The sequence below is a fragment of the Oncorhynchus keta genome, chromosome 12 (assembly GCF_023373465.1).
Source record: "Oncorhynchus keta strain PuntledgeMale-10-30-2019 chromosome 12, Oket_V2, whole genome shotgun sequence".
NCBI lineage: Eukaryota > Metazoa > Chordata > Actinopteri > Salmoniformes > Salmonidae > Oncorhynchus > Oncorhynchus keta.
In genome coordinates this window covers 20755397-20769619 of record NC_068432.1, presented here as the reverse complement: position 1 = coordinate 20769619, position 14223 = coordinate 20755397, and the positions used below count along the sequence as shown (strand labels likewise).

The following is a 14223-nucleotide window of genomic DNA, read 5'->3' as shown; positions in this document are numbered from 1 at the left end:
TTCAAGAATGTCGGTACTACTGTCATTTTTTATGATGAGAAGTCAAAGTGCATTTTCACAATCAAATAAGGATTGGTGTAGCAGGGGAACAGGTTGTCCATGGCCAGACCAGAGCTCTTGTTTCAGAGTCTTAGATGAACACTTTGTGTGATGACGCAGGGTGTTAGAACACCGCGCGCCGTTGTTGACATAACAGATCTTTTGATAATGCTGTTGTGTCCTCAGCGGCTTGGCTGGTACTCTAGACTGCTTCTCCCTCCAAGGACGTGGTGGAGATAACTTGGCCCTTGTTTCACGTAACAGAAGGACTATCTTAGTGGGGAGAGGAGTTGATCAGATTCACAAGGCACTGGTGTGTTTGACGTGGTGTGTGCGTCTTCCACGTGGTGTGTGCGTCTTCCACAGCGCTTTCAGAAAGTATTCACACCCCGTGACTTTCCACAGTGTGTTGTGTTACAGCCGGAGATTATTTTGGTGACTGCCGACACACAATACCCCATAATGTCAATGTGGAATTATGTCGGCCTGGAATATATGCTCTTATACTCTCCCTCTCGCTCTTCCTCCTTTTATCTCCCATTGTTTACCCCTCTCTACCACTCTTTTCATATCCCTCCTCTTCCTTCCCCCTTTCCCTCTCTCTCCCTCCTTCTCTGCTCTCTCTCTCTCTCAGGGCCAGGGGGGCTAATGTAATCATATGATTACATAATTAACCCAGCTGTCTCATTAAAGAAAATCAACTGGAATTGGGGCATAATTAGTCATACGGCAATTAGTGGCCGCGTCGATGCCGGGCACTGATGAGGCCAGGACTGGCAGCGCCCAACGTGGGGGGGGGGTTAGAACACCCTGCCAGTCTCCAAATGCCTCACCCATCCCCATCCTCATCACCACAATTTCTGACCTTGATTCAAAAGAGGACCACAATCAGTCATTGACATTTTCATCAGCAATGTGTTTTACAGCTTTGATTTAATTCAGTTTATCAATATATACATTTATCAATCCACCGTTTCCACCACTGTGAGTTGTGCCATTAGGACCTATCACAAATAGGCGCTGTAGTCAAGAGTGTAGTTGTGCAATATATGTTCTGCAAGGGTGTACATTATTTTCATACACGCCCGCTTTAGTCTGTTTACAGGAATGTATTGTTGTCCCATGGGTTTCTCTGCCCGAGCCCCAAAGATAAGAAAGTCATCATCATTGTCCTGAATCCTAGCTATCGCCCCTCTTCCTATCTCTATTTTCCTCTCTCATTCATTCTCCCTGCCTCTCCCTTTCTTGCCCTTTTTCTCTCCCTCTCTTCATCTCCTTTGTCTGGGCTACTTGTTCGTGTGTGTGTGTGTGTGTGTGTGTGTGTGTGTGTGTGTGTGTGTGTGTGTGTGTGTGTGTGTGTGTGTGTGTGTGTGTGTGTGTGTGTGTGTGTGTGTGTGTGTGTGTGTGTGTGTGTGTTGCAACCACAGCAGCGCTGTCTCAGCACTCCTGCTCTACTCTGTACGAATGGGGGCAGCTATACATAGCTCTGCTGCTCTGACACACACACACACACACACACACACACACACAGGACTCATCATCAGTCAGCCTCATGTGACTCGCCCTGGCCGCTGCCAGGGACACAAAACCCCACAATACACCTTATTGTTGCAGTGCCTGGATTGATGTTTGAATGGAGTGAGAGGTAGAGGTTAGAGACAGAGAGAGAGTGGTCGGGAGGGATGAATGGACGGGTGGGTCTTAGGATCTCCTCAATGAACCGATCTTCAGAACATGTTACACTAATACTAGTCATATATACACCAAGCTGTTCCACTTTGAAGGGCTGCTCTGATGTCAGACATGCATGGTGGATGTGCATAGTCCAATCCTGTGTAGTCTAATGATTAGTAATGTATATTGTTGACTTGTATAGTGATTAGTGATTTCTTGTGATTTGAGATGCATAATGAGTAGTAACAGAAGTGTCCTCTCCCGTCCCATTAGACCCTGTGTCGGTCCTGGAGGCTACCCAGCAGCTACAGCTGAAGGTCCAGAGGATGCACGACATCGAGACGGAGAACCAGAAGCTCCGCGAGACGCTGGAGGGCTACACCCAGGAGATCGCTGAGGTCAAGAACCACGGTGAGACTGAGACACACACTCTTATTTGGTTTTATTTTGGGTAGATCAGCTTTGATATTGCAGATTGTGGCTTCTATATATATATATATATATATATATATATATATATATTCTATAATAATGATTATTATTAGGTATATTTTCCTTCACATACTCTTTGTACCTACAGTGCATTAGAAAAGTAATCAGACCCCTTGACTTTCTCCACATTTTGTTACGTTACAGCCTAATTTAAAAATGGATTCAATTAATTGTTTTCCTCATCAATCTACACACAATACCCCATAATGACAAAGCGAAAACAGAAATACCTTATTTACATAAATATTCAGATCCTTTGCTATGAGACTCGAAATTTACCTCAGGTGCATCCTGTTTCCATTGATCATCCTTGACAACATGATTGGAGTCCACCTGTGGTAAATTCAATTGATTGGACATGATTTGGAAAGGCACACACCTGTCTATATAAGGTCCCATAGTCAGTGCATGTTAGAGCAAAAACCAAGCAATGAGGCCAAAGGAATTGTCCGTAGAGCTCCGAGACAGGATTGTGTCGAGGCACAGATCTGGGAAAGGGTACAATACAACTTCTGCAGCATTGAAGGTCCCCAAGAACACAGTGGACTTAATTTTTAAATGGAAGAAGTTTGGAACCACCAAGACTCTTCCTACAGCTGACTGCCTGGCCGAACTGAGGTCAGGGAGGTGACCAAAAACCTGATGGGCAGTCTGACAGAGCTCCAAAGTTCCTCTGTGGAGAAGGGAGAACCTTTCAGAAGGACAACCATCTCTGCAGCACTCCACCAATCGGGCCCTTATGGTAGAGTGGCCAGATGTTTTCCAGCGGAAGGGACTGGGAGACTAGACAGGATCAAGGAAAAGATGAACGGCGCAAAGTACAGAAAGATCCTTGATGAAAACGCGCTCCAGAGTGCTCAGGACCTCAGACTGGGGTGAAGGTTTTACCTTCCAACAGGACAACGACCCGAAGCACACAACCACGACGACGCAGGAGTGGCTTCGGGACAAGTCTCTGAATCTCCTTGAGTGGCCCAGCCAGAGCCCAGAGAGACCTGAAAATAGCTGTGCAGACACGCTCCCCATCCAACCTGACAGCGCTCAAGAGGATCTACAGAGAAGAATGGAAGAAACTCCCCAAATACAGGTGTGTTAAGCTTGTAGTGTCATACCCAAGAAGTCTCAAGGCTGTAATCGCTGACGAAGGTGCTTCAACAAAGTACTGAGTAAGAGGTCTGAATACGTATTTAAATATGAAATTTAATTCAATTTTATATATACACATTTTGCACACAAATAATTAAAACCTGTTTTTGCATTGACATTATTGGGTATTGTGTGTAGATTGTTTTAAATGTTTTTAGAATAGGGCTGTAACGTAACAAAATGTGGACAAATTCATGGGGACTGAATTCTTTCATAATGCACTGTATACTGGACGAGAGTGATCAACTGGGTATGAACCGGTGGGCCACAAAAAATGGTTGGCTTGCTGAGCTAAAGGCATAGGCATTAGCTCAGGGAGCTAACACAAGCATAGTTCACTGACCCTCTTACAATGGCAAAGACTCTGCATTGAGAGACTTATCAATGTTCAGCTGTCTTGGAAAGGGATGGAACACCACAGCGATCTGGTTAAAAGAATAGTAAAGTATATGTGCTATGTTAAAGGTTTGAAGATATCATCTGTAATACGGATACCGTTTCAATGGCCGATGTGCAAGGAGCTACAATTTTCAGAACCTCGCATCAAATGCCGTAAAACAGTTAACGGCTAACATCAAGTTAGTGGAGCATCAGTTGAACCAAAGTCCTTCCATAACCCCTAAATATGCTGTAAATACTGAACAAAAAAATAAAAGCAAGGTGCAACAATTTCAACCAGTTACAGTTTATATGAGGACATCAGTCAATTGAAATAAATGAATTAGGCCCTAATCTATGGATTTCACCAGACTTGGCAGGGGGGGAGTCATGGGTGGGCCTGGGAGGGCATAGGCCCACCCACTGGGGATCCAGCAAATCAGAATGAGTTTTTCCCCACAAAAGGGCTTTATTACCGACAGAAATACTCCTAAGCTGTCCGGGTGGCTGGTCTCAGACGATCCCACAGGTGAAGAAGCCGCTTGTGGAGGTCCTGGGTTGTAGAGGTTATACGCAGTCTGTGGTTGTCATGCCGGTTGGATATACGGCCAAATTCTCTAAAACAACGTTGGGGGGCGGCTTATGGTAGAGTAGTGAACAGTCAATTCTCTTGCAACAGCTCTGGTGGACATTCCTGCAGTCAGCATGCCAATTGCACGCTCCCTCAAAACTTTGAGATGTCTGTGGCATTGTGACAGAACTGCACATTTTAAAGTGCCCTTTTATTGTCCACTGCACAAGATGCATCTGTGTAATGCTCATGCTGTTTAATCAGCTTCATGATATGCCACACCTTGTCAGGTGGATCGATTATCTTGGCAAAGGAGAAATGCTCACTAAAAGGGAAGTACGTTTGAGCGAAATCAGCTCTTTGTGCATATGTGACATTTCTGGGATCTTTTATTTCAGCACATGAAACATGGGAACAACTCTTTACATGTTGCGTTAATATTTTTGTTCAGTGTAGATCCTTTTTAATAATGGCTCACCTCCCCCATAGCCCCTTTTATGACAGTAGCCCCTGGGCAGGCTTTTCAGGTGAAACCCCATTATATAGGCCTTTAAAGCCTTCGCTGATTATTCTCTCCTTTTCAGAATAGCATGTGAAAGAAGTGGAGGAGAAGAGGGGAGGTGGGTAGGGGGGGGGGGGCTGCCCTCTCTGTCTTTGGAATTCCCCTCCCACTGAGAGCTAATTGACCCAGCTCAATAGCGGCAATGTTTTATTTTGCCATTGATTTTTCTTTTTTCTCTCCTGTGCTCCGGTTAAGCTGCGGATCTCCCACCTCAGCGGTGGTGGAGTGGAGAATCACCCCCTCTCTCATTCTCTCTCTCTTTTCCATCCCTCTCTTCTTTCCTCTCTCTCTCTCCCTCTCTCACGCGCATCCCGGCCCAGCCGAGGCCATTGATCCCCTGCAACCTAAATGTTTAAAGTTCAATTTAACAGTTAAGGGGGAAAAGGGCTCAGAGGGGACTCATCGCCATTGATTATGTGTCAGGGCTGAAACGTCGGAGTTTAAATCACCGCAGAGGAGGAGGAGAGCGAGAGGGAGAGAGACAGAGCACCAGCGAGTGAGCTAGAGAAAAAAAAGGAAGACAAGACAAGTACGAAGTGGGAGGGAAACTGAGAGCCCTCAGTCAGTAATACACTGTGATCTCGTGATCTATTAGCAAGCGCAAGGGCTTTGCCTATACACACTCTGCACATAGTGGAATAGACCCCCCCCCCCGTCCTTCTCCTACTTGGAGGATCCCTCAGATGCTCTCAGTGCTACTGACAATCCAGACCGAGCACATCAGGATGATTATGGCTTGGTACTTAATATCATGTTGGCACTGGTTTATCTCTTACCTGTTATCCTATCACTTACTGACTTTTTGAGTTCTCTCTCTCTCTCTCTCTTTCTCTCTTTCTCTTTCTCTTTCAATTCAATTCAAGGGGCTTTATTGGCATGGGAAACGTATGTTAACATTGCCAAAGCAAGTGAGGTAGATAATATACAAAAGTGAAGTAAACAATCAAAATTAACGGTAAACATTACACATACAGAAGTTTCAAAACAATATGACAAATGTCATATTATATATATATACAGTGTTTGCAACAATGTACAAATGGTTAAAGTACACGAGGGAAAATAAATAAGCATAAATATGGGTTGTATTTACAATGGTGTTTGTTCTTCACTGGTTGCCCTTGTGGCAACAGGTCACAAATCTTGCTGCTGTGATGGCACACTGTGGAATTTTACCCAGTAGATATGGAAGTTTATCAAAATTGGATTTGTTTTTTAATTCTTTGTAGATCTGTGTAATCTGAGGGAAATAGGTCTCTAATATGGTCATACATTAGGCAGGAGGTTATGTCTGCCTACGGCGTCAAAGCTTTCCTTAAGTTTGAGTCAGTCACAGGGGTCAGGTATTCTGCCACTGTGTACTCTCTGTTTATGGCCAAATAGCATTCTAGTTTGCTCTGTTTTTTTGTTAATTCTTTCTAATGTGTCAAGTAATTATCTTTTTGTTTTCTCATGATTTGGTTGGATCTAATTGTGCTGCTGTCCTGGGGCTCTGTGGGGTGTGTTTGTGTTTGTGAACAGAGCCCCAGGACCAGCTTGCTTAGGGGACTCTTCTCCAGGTTCATCTCTCTGTAGGTGATGGCTTTGTTATGGAAGGTTTGGAAATAGCTTCCTTTTAGGTGGTTGTAGAATTTAACGGCTCTTTTTTTCTCTCTCTCTGTCTCTCTCTCTCGGTCTCTCTGTCTCTCTCTCGGTCTCTCTGTCTCTCTCTCGGTCTCGGTCTCTCTCTCTCTCTCGGTCTCTCTCTCTTGGTCTCTCTCTCTCTCTCTCTCTCTCTCTGTGTCTCTCTCAGAGGTCACAATTAAAGCACTTAAGGAGAAGATAGAAGAGTATGAAGAGACCCTGAAGAAGCAGGCCAAGGAGCTGGGCCAGGAGGAGAGGAGAGAGGAAGAGAAGGAGAAGAAAGAGGGCGAGGATGGGCAGCTCCACAACAACCATGCAGAGGAGGCGTGGTAAGCAGGAACGCCCCCTGTAGCGTGTACTGTGTTCTGCCACTACTCTGCTAGTGAGGACTGGCTGTGGAGGATAGGCTTACTAGTGTTTGCCAGCAGACAGAAACTACTGGCTGCAGTTTGTAGTATGAGCGACAGTTAGGCCCAGACGGAATACCCTTACAGCTGTTATCTGCATATTTCCATACTTCCATGGTGAACCAATGGTTCTCTAAATTCTGTCCCTTCAGTCGTCTGGCCTTAACGATGGTCAGTCTCCTATATGTTTGCTTTGTAGGTAAGTCTGTGACCAACTTTAGTTCAAATTACGCCCATGGCTCACTGGAAGGTTGTCCGATACGTCAGGGTTGTTGTGAAGGACACTGAGACGGACTCCCTATCACGTTGACATTTACACTTCCATTCAGCACTGGAGCTCAGCAGATATTGAATCCGGAATGAGAACTGGCAGTCATTTGTTTTTTTTACATTGTTTTACCATTGTATTCCTATTGAACTTGCTCCTAATCATAACTGAATGTGAGATATCTCGATTTCAACTCGAACCGGCTCTCCCTCAATGTCACACAATATTATATGATCCCATCAGTGTTTCCTGATGGAGGCATATGCGGCCTTTCCACAAGGATTTTATTGGGACCGCCCAACCCTAGCTATAATCCCTTTGCACCGTAATACCTTTTAATTCACTGCTGTTTGTTTACTCCTAAACCCCCCGGCATGGGATGGTAATACCGCACTGAGCCTCCTGATCATCACTGCTGCCAGACTGTCACTCACAGGACAGGGACACAGTTCTGCTCTGTTATCTGTTACGTCAGAGGGCAACAATTACAGGCCATTGTAACCTGTCACCGCTGTCACCTTTTTTTTACCAAGCCGCCACCGTAGAGCACGACCCCGTTCTGCTACCTTGAATTATTCTGTTTCCTGGGAGGAAAAGAGGGATAGAGAGAGTGGTCAAAATCTGCACAACCATTCAATGGGTCGGCCGTGATGTGTTGATTCAGGGTCTTTCTGCCTGGCATCAAGTGGTGTTACGAGTTGTAGTGACTGTAGCAGTAAGGACAGATTACAGCATGACAACTCTCTGCAGGGCGCAGGGTCACGAGTGGTGGGCACTAAAATTATGCTTATACTGATTGGACACACTGCCCAACTCCCTGAACTCTAGCATCTCACCAGCTCTATTTTTAGGCCACACACTCTGGCTAGGTTGAGGATATGTAATATCTGGTGGTGTCTCACACACTATTAAACCTAAATATAGAGAGACGGTAGACATCCCAGATTATAAAACCGTATGTTCCAAGCGGGCTCCCGAGTGGCACAGCGGTCTAAGGCACACAATCTCAGTGCTTGAGGCGTCACTACAGACCCTGGTTCGATTCCCGGCTATATTACAACCAGCCGTGATTGTGAGTCCCATAGGGTTGGCGCACAGTTGGCCCAGCGTCGTCCGGGGTAGGGGAGGGTTTTGCCGGGGTAGGGGAGGGTTTTGCCGGGGTAGGCCATCATTGTAAAATAAGAATTTCTTCTTAACTGACTTGCCTAATTAAATAAAGCTTAGATAAAAATAAATAAATGCCAGGATTTCCAAATCTGGCAACTAGAGAGTTCCTACACATACATCTGATTAACAAGAGATGATATGGATAGTGGCTACCAATGAGACCCAACCTTGATAACCTTTCCTTTTGGAGGTTGAGTCTCTTATAATGAACCAACTCCTAAGGACAAACCGACTCAACCCCTCTCATCTCGTCCTCAGTAACAGCTAAAGCCAGTTAATTCAGCGTTTGGCGTGTTCCCCCTGCTTTTTAGCGCAGAGGTAAATTGATGAGGAGTATTGTTGGTGCAGGAGAGCTGGCGGCATGAAGAAAAAGGCCCTATAGGTGCCCTGATGTTCCAGTATTAAAAGTAATAACCCACAGACAGACAGACAGACAGAGCAGAACAGAGAGTGTCTTCACTATAATGTATTTATTTATGTATTTAACCTTTATTCAACTAGGCAAGTCAGTTAAGAACAAATTCTTATTTACAATGACGGCCTACCCCAGCCAAACCCTCCCCTACCCCAGCCAAACCCTCCCCTACCCCGGCCAAACCCTCCCCTACCCCGGCCAAACCCTCCCCTACCCCAGCCAAACCCTCCCCTACCCCGGCCAAACCCTCCCCTACCCCGGCCAAACCCTCCCCTACCCCGGCCAAACCCTCCCCTACCCCGGCCAAACCCTCCCCTACCCCGGCCAAACCCTCCCTTACCCCGGCCAAACCCTCCCCTACCCCGGCCAAACCCTCCCCTACCCCGGCTAAACCCTCCCCTACCCCGGCCAAACCCCTACACCCTAAACCCTACACCGGCCAAACCCTCCCCTACCCCGGCCAAACCCTCCCCTACCCCGGCCAAACCCTCCCCTACCCCGGCCAAACCCTCCCCTACCCCGGCCAAACCCTCCCCTACCCCGGCCAAACCCTCCCCTACCCCGGCCAAACCCTCCCTTACACCGGCCAAACCCTCCCCTACCCCGGCCAAACCCTCCCCTACCCCGGCCAAACCCTCCCCTACCCCGGCCAAACCCTAAACCCCCCTACCCCTACCCCCAAACCCTCCCCTACCCCGGCCAAACCCTCCCCTACCCCGGCCAAACCCTCCCCTACCCCGGCCAAACCCTCCCCTACCCCGGCCAAACCCTCCCTACCCCGGCCAAACCCTCCCCTACCCCGGCCAAACCCTCCCTTACACCGGCCAAACCCTCCCTTACACCGGCCAAACCCTCCCTTACACCGGCCAAACCCTCCCTTACACCGGCCAAACCCTCCCCTACCCCGGCCAAACCCTCCCTTACACCGGCCAAACCCTCCCCTACCCCGGCCAAACCCGGACGTCGCTGGGACAATTGTGCGCCGCCCTATGGGACTCCCAATCACGGCCGGTTGTGATACAGCCTGGCATCAAACCAAATCAAATCAAATGTATTTATATATCCCTTCGTACATCAGCTGATATCTCAAAGTGCTGTACAGAAACCCAGCCTAAAACCCCAAACAGCAAGCAATGCAGGTGTAGAAGCATGGTGTCTATAGTGATGCTTCACGCACTGAGATGCAGTGCCTTAGACCACTGCACCACTTGGGAGCCCCAAGTTATGCTACATTAGCCTTTTGAAATGCTGCTAAGCGAAAAATGTTTCTTACGCAGTGGTGCTCTGCTAGCCTGTTCCCTCTCATAGCTAACTTGTATCTCTTCCTCTGTCCACACAGTCAACAACAGGAGAACCAGGAGTCTGCGGTGTCAAAGCTGGAGGAGGCAGACAGTAAGGCCCAGTCCCTACAGACAGGTAAACAGTTGCTAACCTTCTACACCCAGTTATAGTCTCACAGGTCCAATCCTAACTTGAGATCCACATGTATACTATCCCAAACCTTTGTATAAATGCCCCCAATGTGGCACAGTTAAGGCTCGCTTGGTGTCAACACACTCCTCAGCTGGCAGTATGTCTTTATGTTGACCCAGAAGGTAGCATCAGATGGTGGATTCTCCTCTGTCTCTCTCTTTCTATCTGTCCTTTTGGCTGGCTGGCTGGCTGGCTGGCTGGCTGGCTGGCTGGCTGGCTGACTACTGCCTAGTGAGTGACTAATCCAGGCCTGTCAACACTGTCCCAGTCCCAGTCCCCGCCCTATGCAGCCTTCTCCCTGCTCTAGGACTGACAGTCCCTTGTCACAGCACATCAGCTCGAGTCCAGGCCCAGCCACTCGCCCTAGTATTGTAGACTGCTGAGGAGAGAGAGAGCTTATAGTACAAAGGCCCATGCTTAATTATGAGATTTATGCTTAAAATATAATTTTATCACCATATGAAATTGGCAGCCAGGTTGGCAGTAGATGGTTATGATGGTTAAATGATCATAGCCTAATAATAGTTACCCTTTGAAATAGTACCATTTGGTACATAAAGATACTAACAATTGTATTGGGTATTTAAGAAATAGTAAAAACAAACTATCAGAAAAGTACTAACTACTAGTATGTAATTTACTTACAAATAGCAGCTGTAAGAGGACTGTAAAATAAAGTTACCAGAGTTGTCTTAGGTTGTGAAACCTAAGATGTGGCTTTTCTAGAATCCTTACCTCATGTAGCTGGAGGCAGTGAGGCCTCACTCAGTCCTTACAGGAATCTATAGAGGGCAGCATGTTAGGGCCTAGCAGTAGTACTTCTTCCATCCAACCACCGCTGGTCTGTATGTTAGGGCCTAGCAGTAGTACTTCTTCCATCCAACCACTGCTGGTCTGTATGTTAGGACCTAGCAGTAGTACTTCTTCCATCCAACCACCGCTGGTCTGTATGTTAGGGCCTAGCAGTAGTACTTCTCCCATCCAACCACCGCTGGTCTGTATGTTAGGGCCTAGCAGTAATACTTCTTCCATCCAACCACCGCTGGTCTGTATGTTAGGGCCTAGCAGTAGTACTTCTTCCATCCGACCACTGCTGGTCTGTATGTTAGGGCCTAGCAGTAGTACTTCTTCCATCCAACCACCGCTGGTCTGTATGTTAGGGCCTAGCAGTAATACTTCTTCCATCCAACCACCGCTGGTCTGTATGTTAGGACCTAGCAGTAGTACTTCTTCCATCCAACCACCGCTGGTCTGTATGTTAGGGCCTAGCAGTAGTACTTCTTCCATCCAACCACCGCTGGTCTGTATGTTAGGGCCTAGCAGTAGTACTTCTTCCATCCAACCACCGCTGGTCTGTATGTTAGGGCCTAGCAGTAGTACTTCTTCCATCCAACCACCGCTGGTCTGTATGTTAGGGCCTAGCAGTAGTACTTCTCCCATCCAACCACCGCTGGTCTGTATGTTAGGGCCTAGCAGTAGTACTTCTTCCATCCAACCACCGCTGGTCTGTATGTTAGGGCCTAGCAGTAGTACTTCTTCCATCCAACCACCGCTGGTCTGTATGTTAGGACCTAGCAGTAGTACTTCTTCCATCCAACCACTGCTGGTCTGTATGTTAGGGCCTAGCAGTAGTACTTCTTCCATCCAACCACCGCTGGTCTGTATGTTAGGGCCTAGCAGTAATACTTCTTCCATCCAACCACCGCTGGTCTGTATGTTAGGGCCTAGCAGTAGTACTTCTTCCATCCAACCACTGCTGGTCTGTATGTTAGGGCCTAGCAGTAATACTTCTTCCATCCAACCACCGCTGGTCTGTATGTTAGGGCCTAGCAGTAGTACTTCTTCCATCCAACCACCGCTGGTCTGTATGTTAGGACCTAGCAGTAGTACTTCTTCCATCCAACCACCGCTGGTCTGTATGTTAGGGCCTAGCAGTAGTACTTCTTCCATCCAACCACCGCTGGTCTGTATGTTAGGGCCTAGCAGTAGTACTTCTTCCATCCAACCACCGCTGGTCTGTATGTTAGGACCTAGCAGTAGTACTTCTTCCATCCAACCACCGCTGGTCTGTATGTTAGGGCCTAGCAGTAATACTTCTTCCATCCAACCACCGCTGGTCTGTATGTTAGGGCCTAGCAGTAGTACTTCTTCCATCCAACCACCGCTGGTCTGTATGTTAGGGCCTAGCAGTAGTACTTCTTCCATCCAACCACGGCTGGTCTGTATGTTAGGGCCTAGCAGTAGTACTTCTTCCATCCAACCACTGCTGGTCTGTATGTTAGGGCCTAGCAGTAATACTTCTTCCATCCAACCACCGCTGGTCTGTATGTTAGGGCCTAGCAGTAGTACTTCTTCCATCCAACCACCGCTGGTCTGTATGTTAGGGCCTAGCAGTAATACTTCTTCCATCCAACCACCGCTGGTCTGTATGTTAGGGCCTAGCAGTAGTACTTCTTCCATCCAACCACCGCTGGTCTGTATGTTAGGGCCTAGCAGTAGTACTTCTTCCATCCAACCACCGCTGGTCTGTATGTTAGGACCTAGCAGTAGTACTTCTTCCATCCAACCACCGCTGGTCTGTATGTTAGGCCTAGCAGTAGTACTTCTTCCATCCAACCACCGCTGGTCTGTATGTTAGGGCCTAGCAGTAGTACTTCTTCCATCCAACCACCGCTGGTCTGTATGTTAGGGCCTAGCAGTAGTACTTCTTCCATCCAACCACTGCTGGTCTGTATGTTAGGACCTAGCAGTAGTACTTCTTCCATCCAACCACCGCTGGTCTGTATGTTAGGACCTAGCAGTAGTACTTCTTCCATCCAACCACTGCTGGTCTGTATGTTAGGGCCTAGCAGTAGTACTTCTTCCATCCAACCACCGCTGGTCTGTATGTTAGGGCCTAGCAGTAATACTTCTTCCATCCAACCACCGCTGGTCTGTATGTTAGGGCCTAGCAGTAGTACTTCTTCCATCCAACCACCGCTGGTCTGTATGTTAGGGCCTAGCAGTAGTACTTCTTCCATCCAACCACCGCTGGTCTGTATGTTAGGGCCTAGCAGTAGTACTTCTTCCATCCAACCACCGCTGGTCTGTATGTTAGGGCCTAGCAGTAATACTTCTTCCATCCAACCACCGCTGGTCTGTATGTTAGGGCCTAGCAGTAGTACTTCTTCCATCCAACCACCGCTGGTCTGTATGTTAGGGCCTAGCAGTAGTACTTCTTCCATCCAACCACCGCTGGTCTGTATGTTAGGGCCTAGCAGTAGTACTTCTTCCATCCAACCACCGCTGGTCTGTATGTTAGGGCCTAGCAGTAGTACTTCTTCCATCCAACCACCGCTGGTCTGTATGTTAGGGCCTAGCAGTAGTACTTCTTCCATCCAACCACTGCTGGTCTGTATGTTAGGGCCTAGCAGTAGTACTTCTTCCATCCAACCACCGCTGGTCTGTATGTTAGGGCCTAGCAGTAGTACTTCTTCCATCCAACCACCGCTGGTCTGTATGTTAGGGCCTAGCAGTAGTACTTCTTCCATCCAACCACCGCTGGTCTGTATGTTAGGGCCTAGCAGTAGTACTTCTTCCATCCAACCACTGCTGGTCTGTATGTTAGGGCCTAGCAGTAGTACTTCTTCCATCCAACCACTGCTGTTCTGTATGTTAGGACCTAGCAGTAGTACTTCTTCCATCCAACCACCGCTGGTCTGTATGTTAGGACCTAGCAGTAGTACTTCTTCCATCCAACCACTGCTGTTCTGTATGTTAGGACCTAGCAGTAGTACTTCTTCCATCCAACCACCGCTGGTCTGTATGTTAGGGCCTAGCAGTAGTACTTCTTCCATCCAACCACTGCTGGTCTTCCTTCAAAATGCCTCGTTTGTTTTTTTTCAGCACTTGAAGCAACTCAGGCAGAGCTTTTGGACCTGAAGAGCAAGTATGACGAAGAGTCAACATCAAAGTAGGTCCCAGTTCCTTTGCTTCACACTGTTGCATTTGTGACACACACGCGCACAC

General features: G+C 47.6%; 1 protein-coding gene and 1 long non-coding RNA gene across 7 annotated transcripts in view; one reads left to right on the top strand and one right to left on the bottom strand.

Annotated features, from left to right (window-relative positions):
• Positions 1 to 14223, bottom strand: part of LOC127906297 (uncharacterized) — a 287067-nt gene that overhangs the window by 36369 nt on the left and 236475 nt on the right. The gene's annotated exons all lie outside the window — the stretch shown is intronic.
• LOC118391779 (homeobox protein cut-like 1) overlaps positions 1 to 14223 on the top strand; it is a 265235-nt gene that overhangs the window by 162586 nt on the left and 88426 nt on the right. For all 6 annotated transcript variants that reach the window (XM_052457826.1, XM_052457829.1, XM_052457827.1 and 3 more), the window contains exons 5-8: positions 1987 to 2124; positions 6655 to 6814; positions 10082 to 10158; positions 14101 to 14167. In XM_052457826.1, the coding sequence (XP_052313786.1) occupies positions 1987 to 2124; positions 6655 to 6814; positions 10082 to 10158; positions 14101 to 14167 (442 nt within the window). The remainder of the gene's footprint in view (positions 1 to 1986; positions 2125 to 6654; positions 6815 to 10081; positions 10159 to 14100; positions 14168 to 14223) is intronic.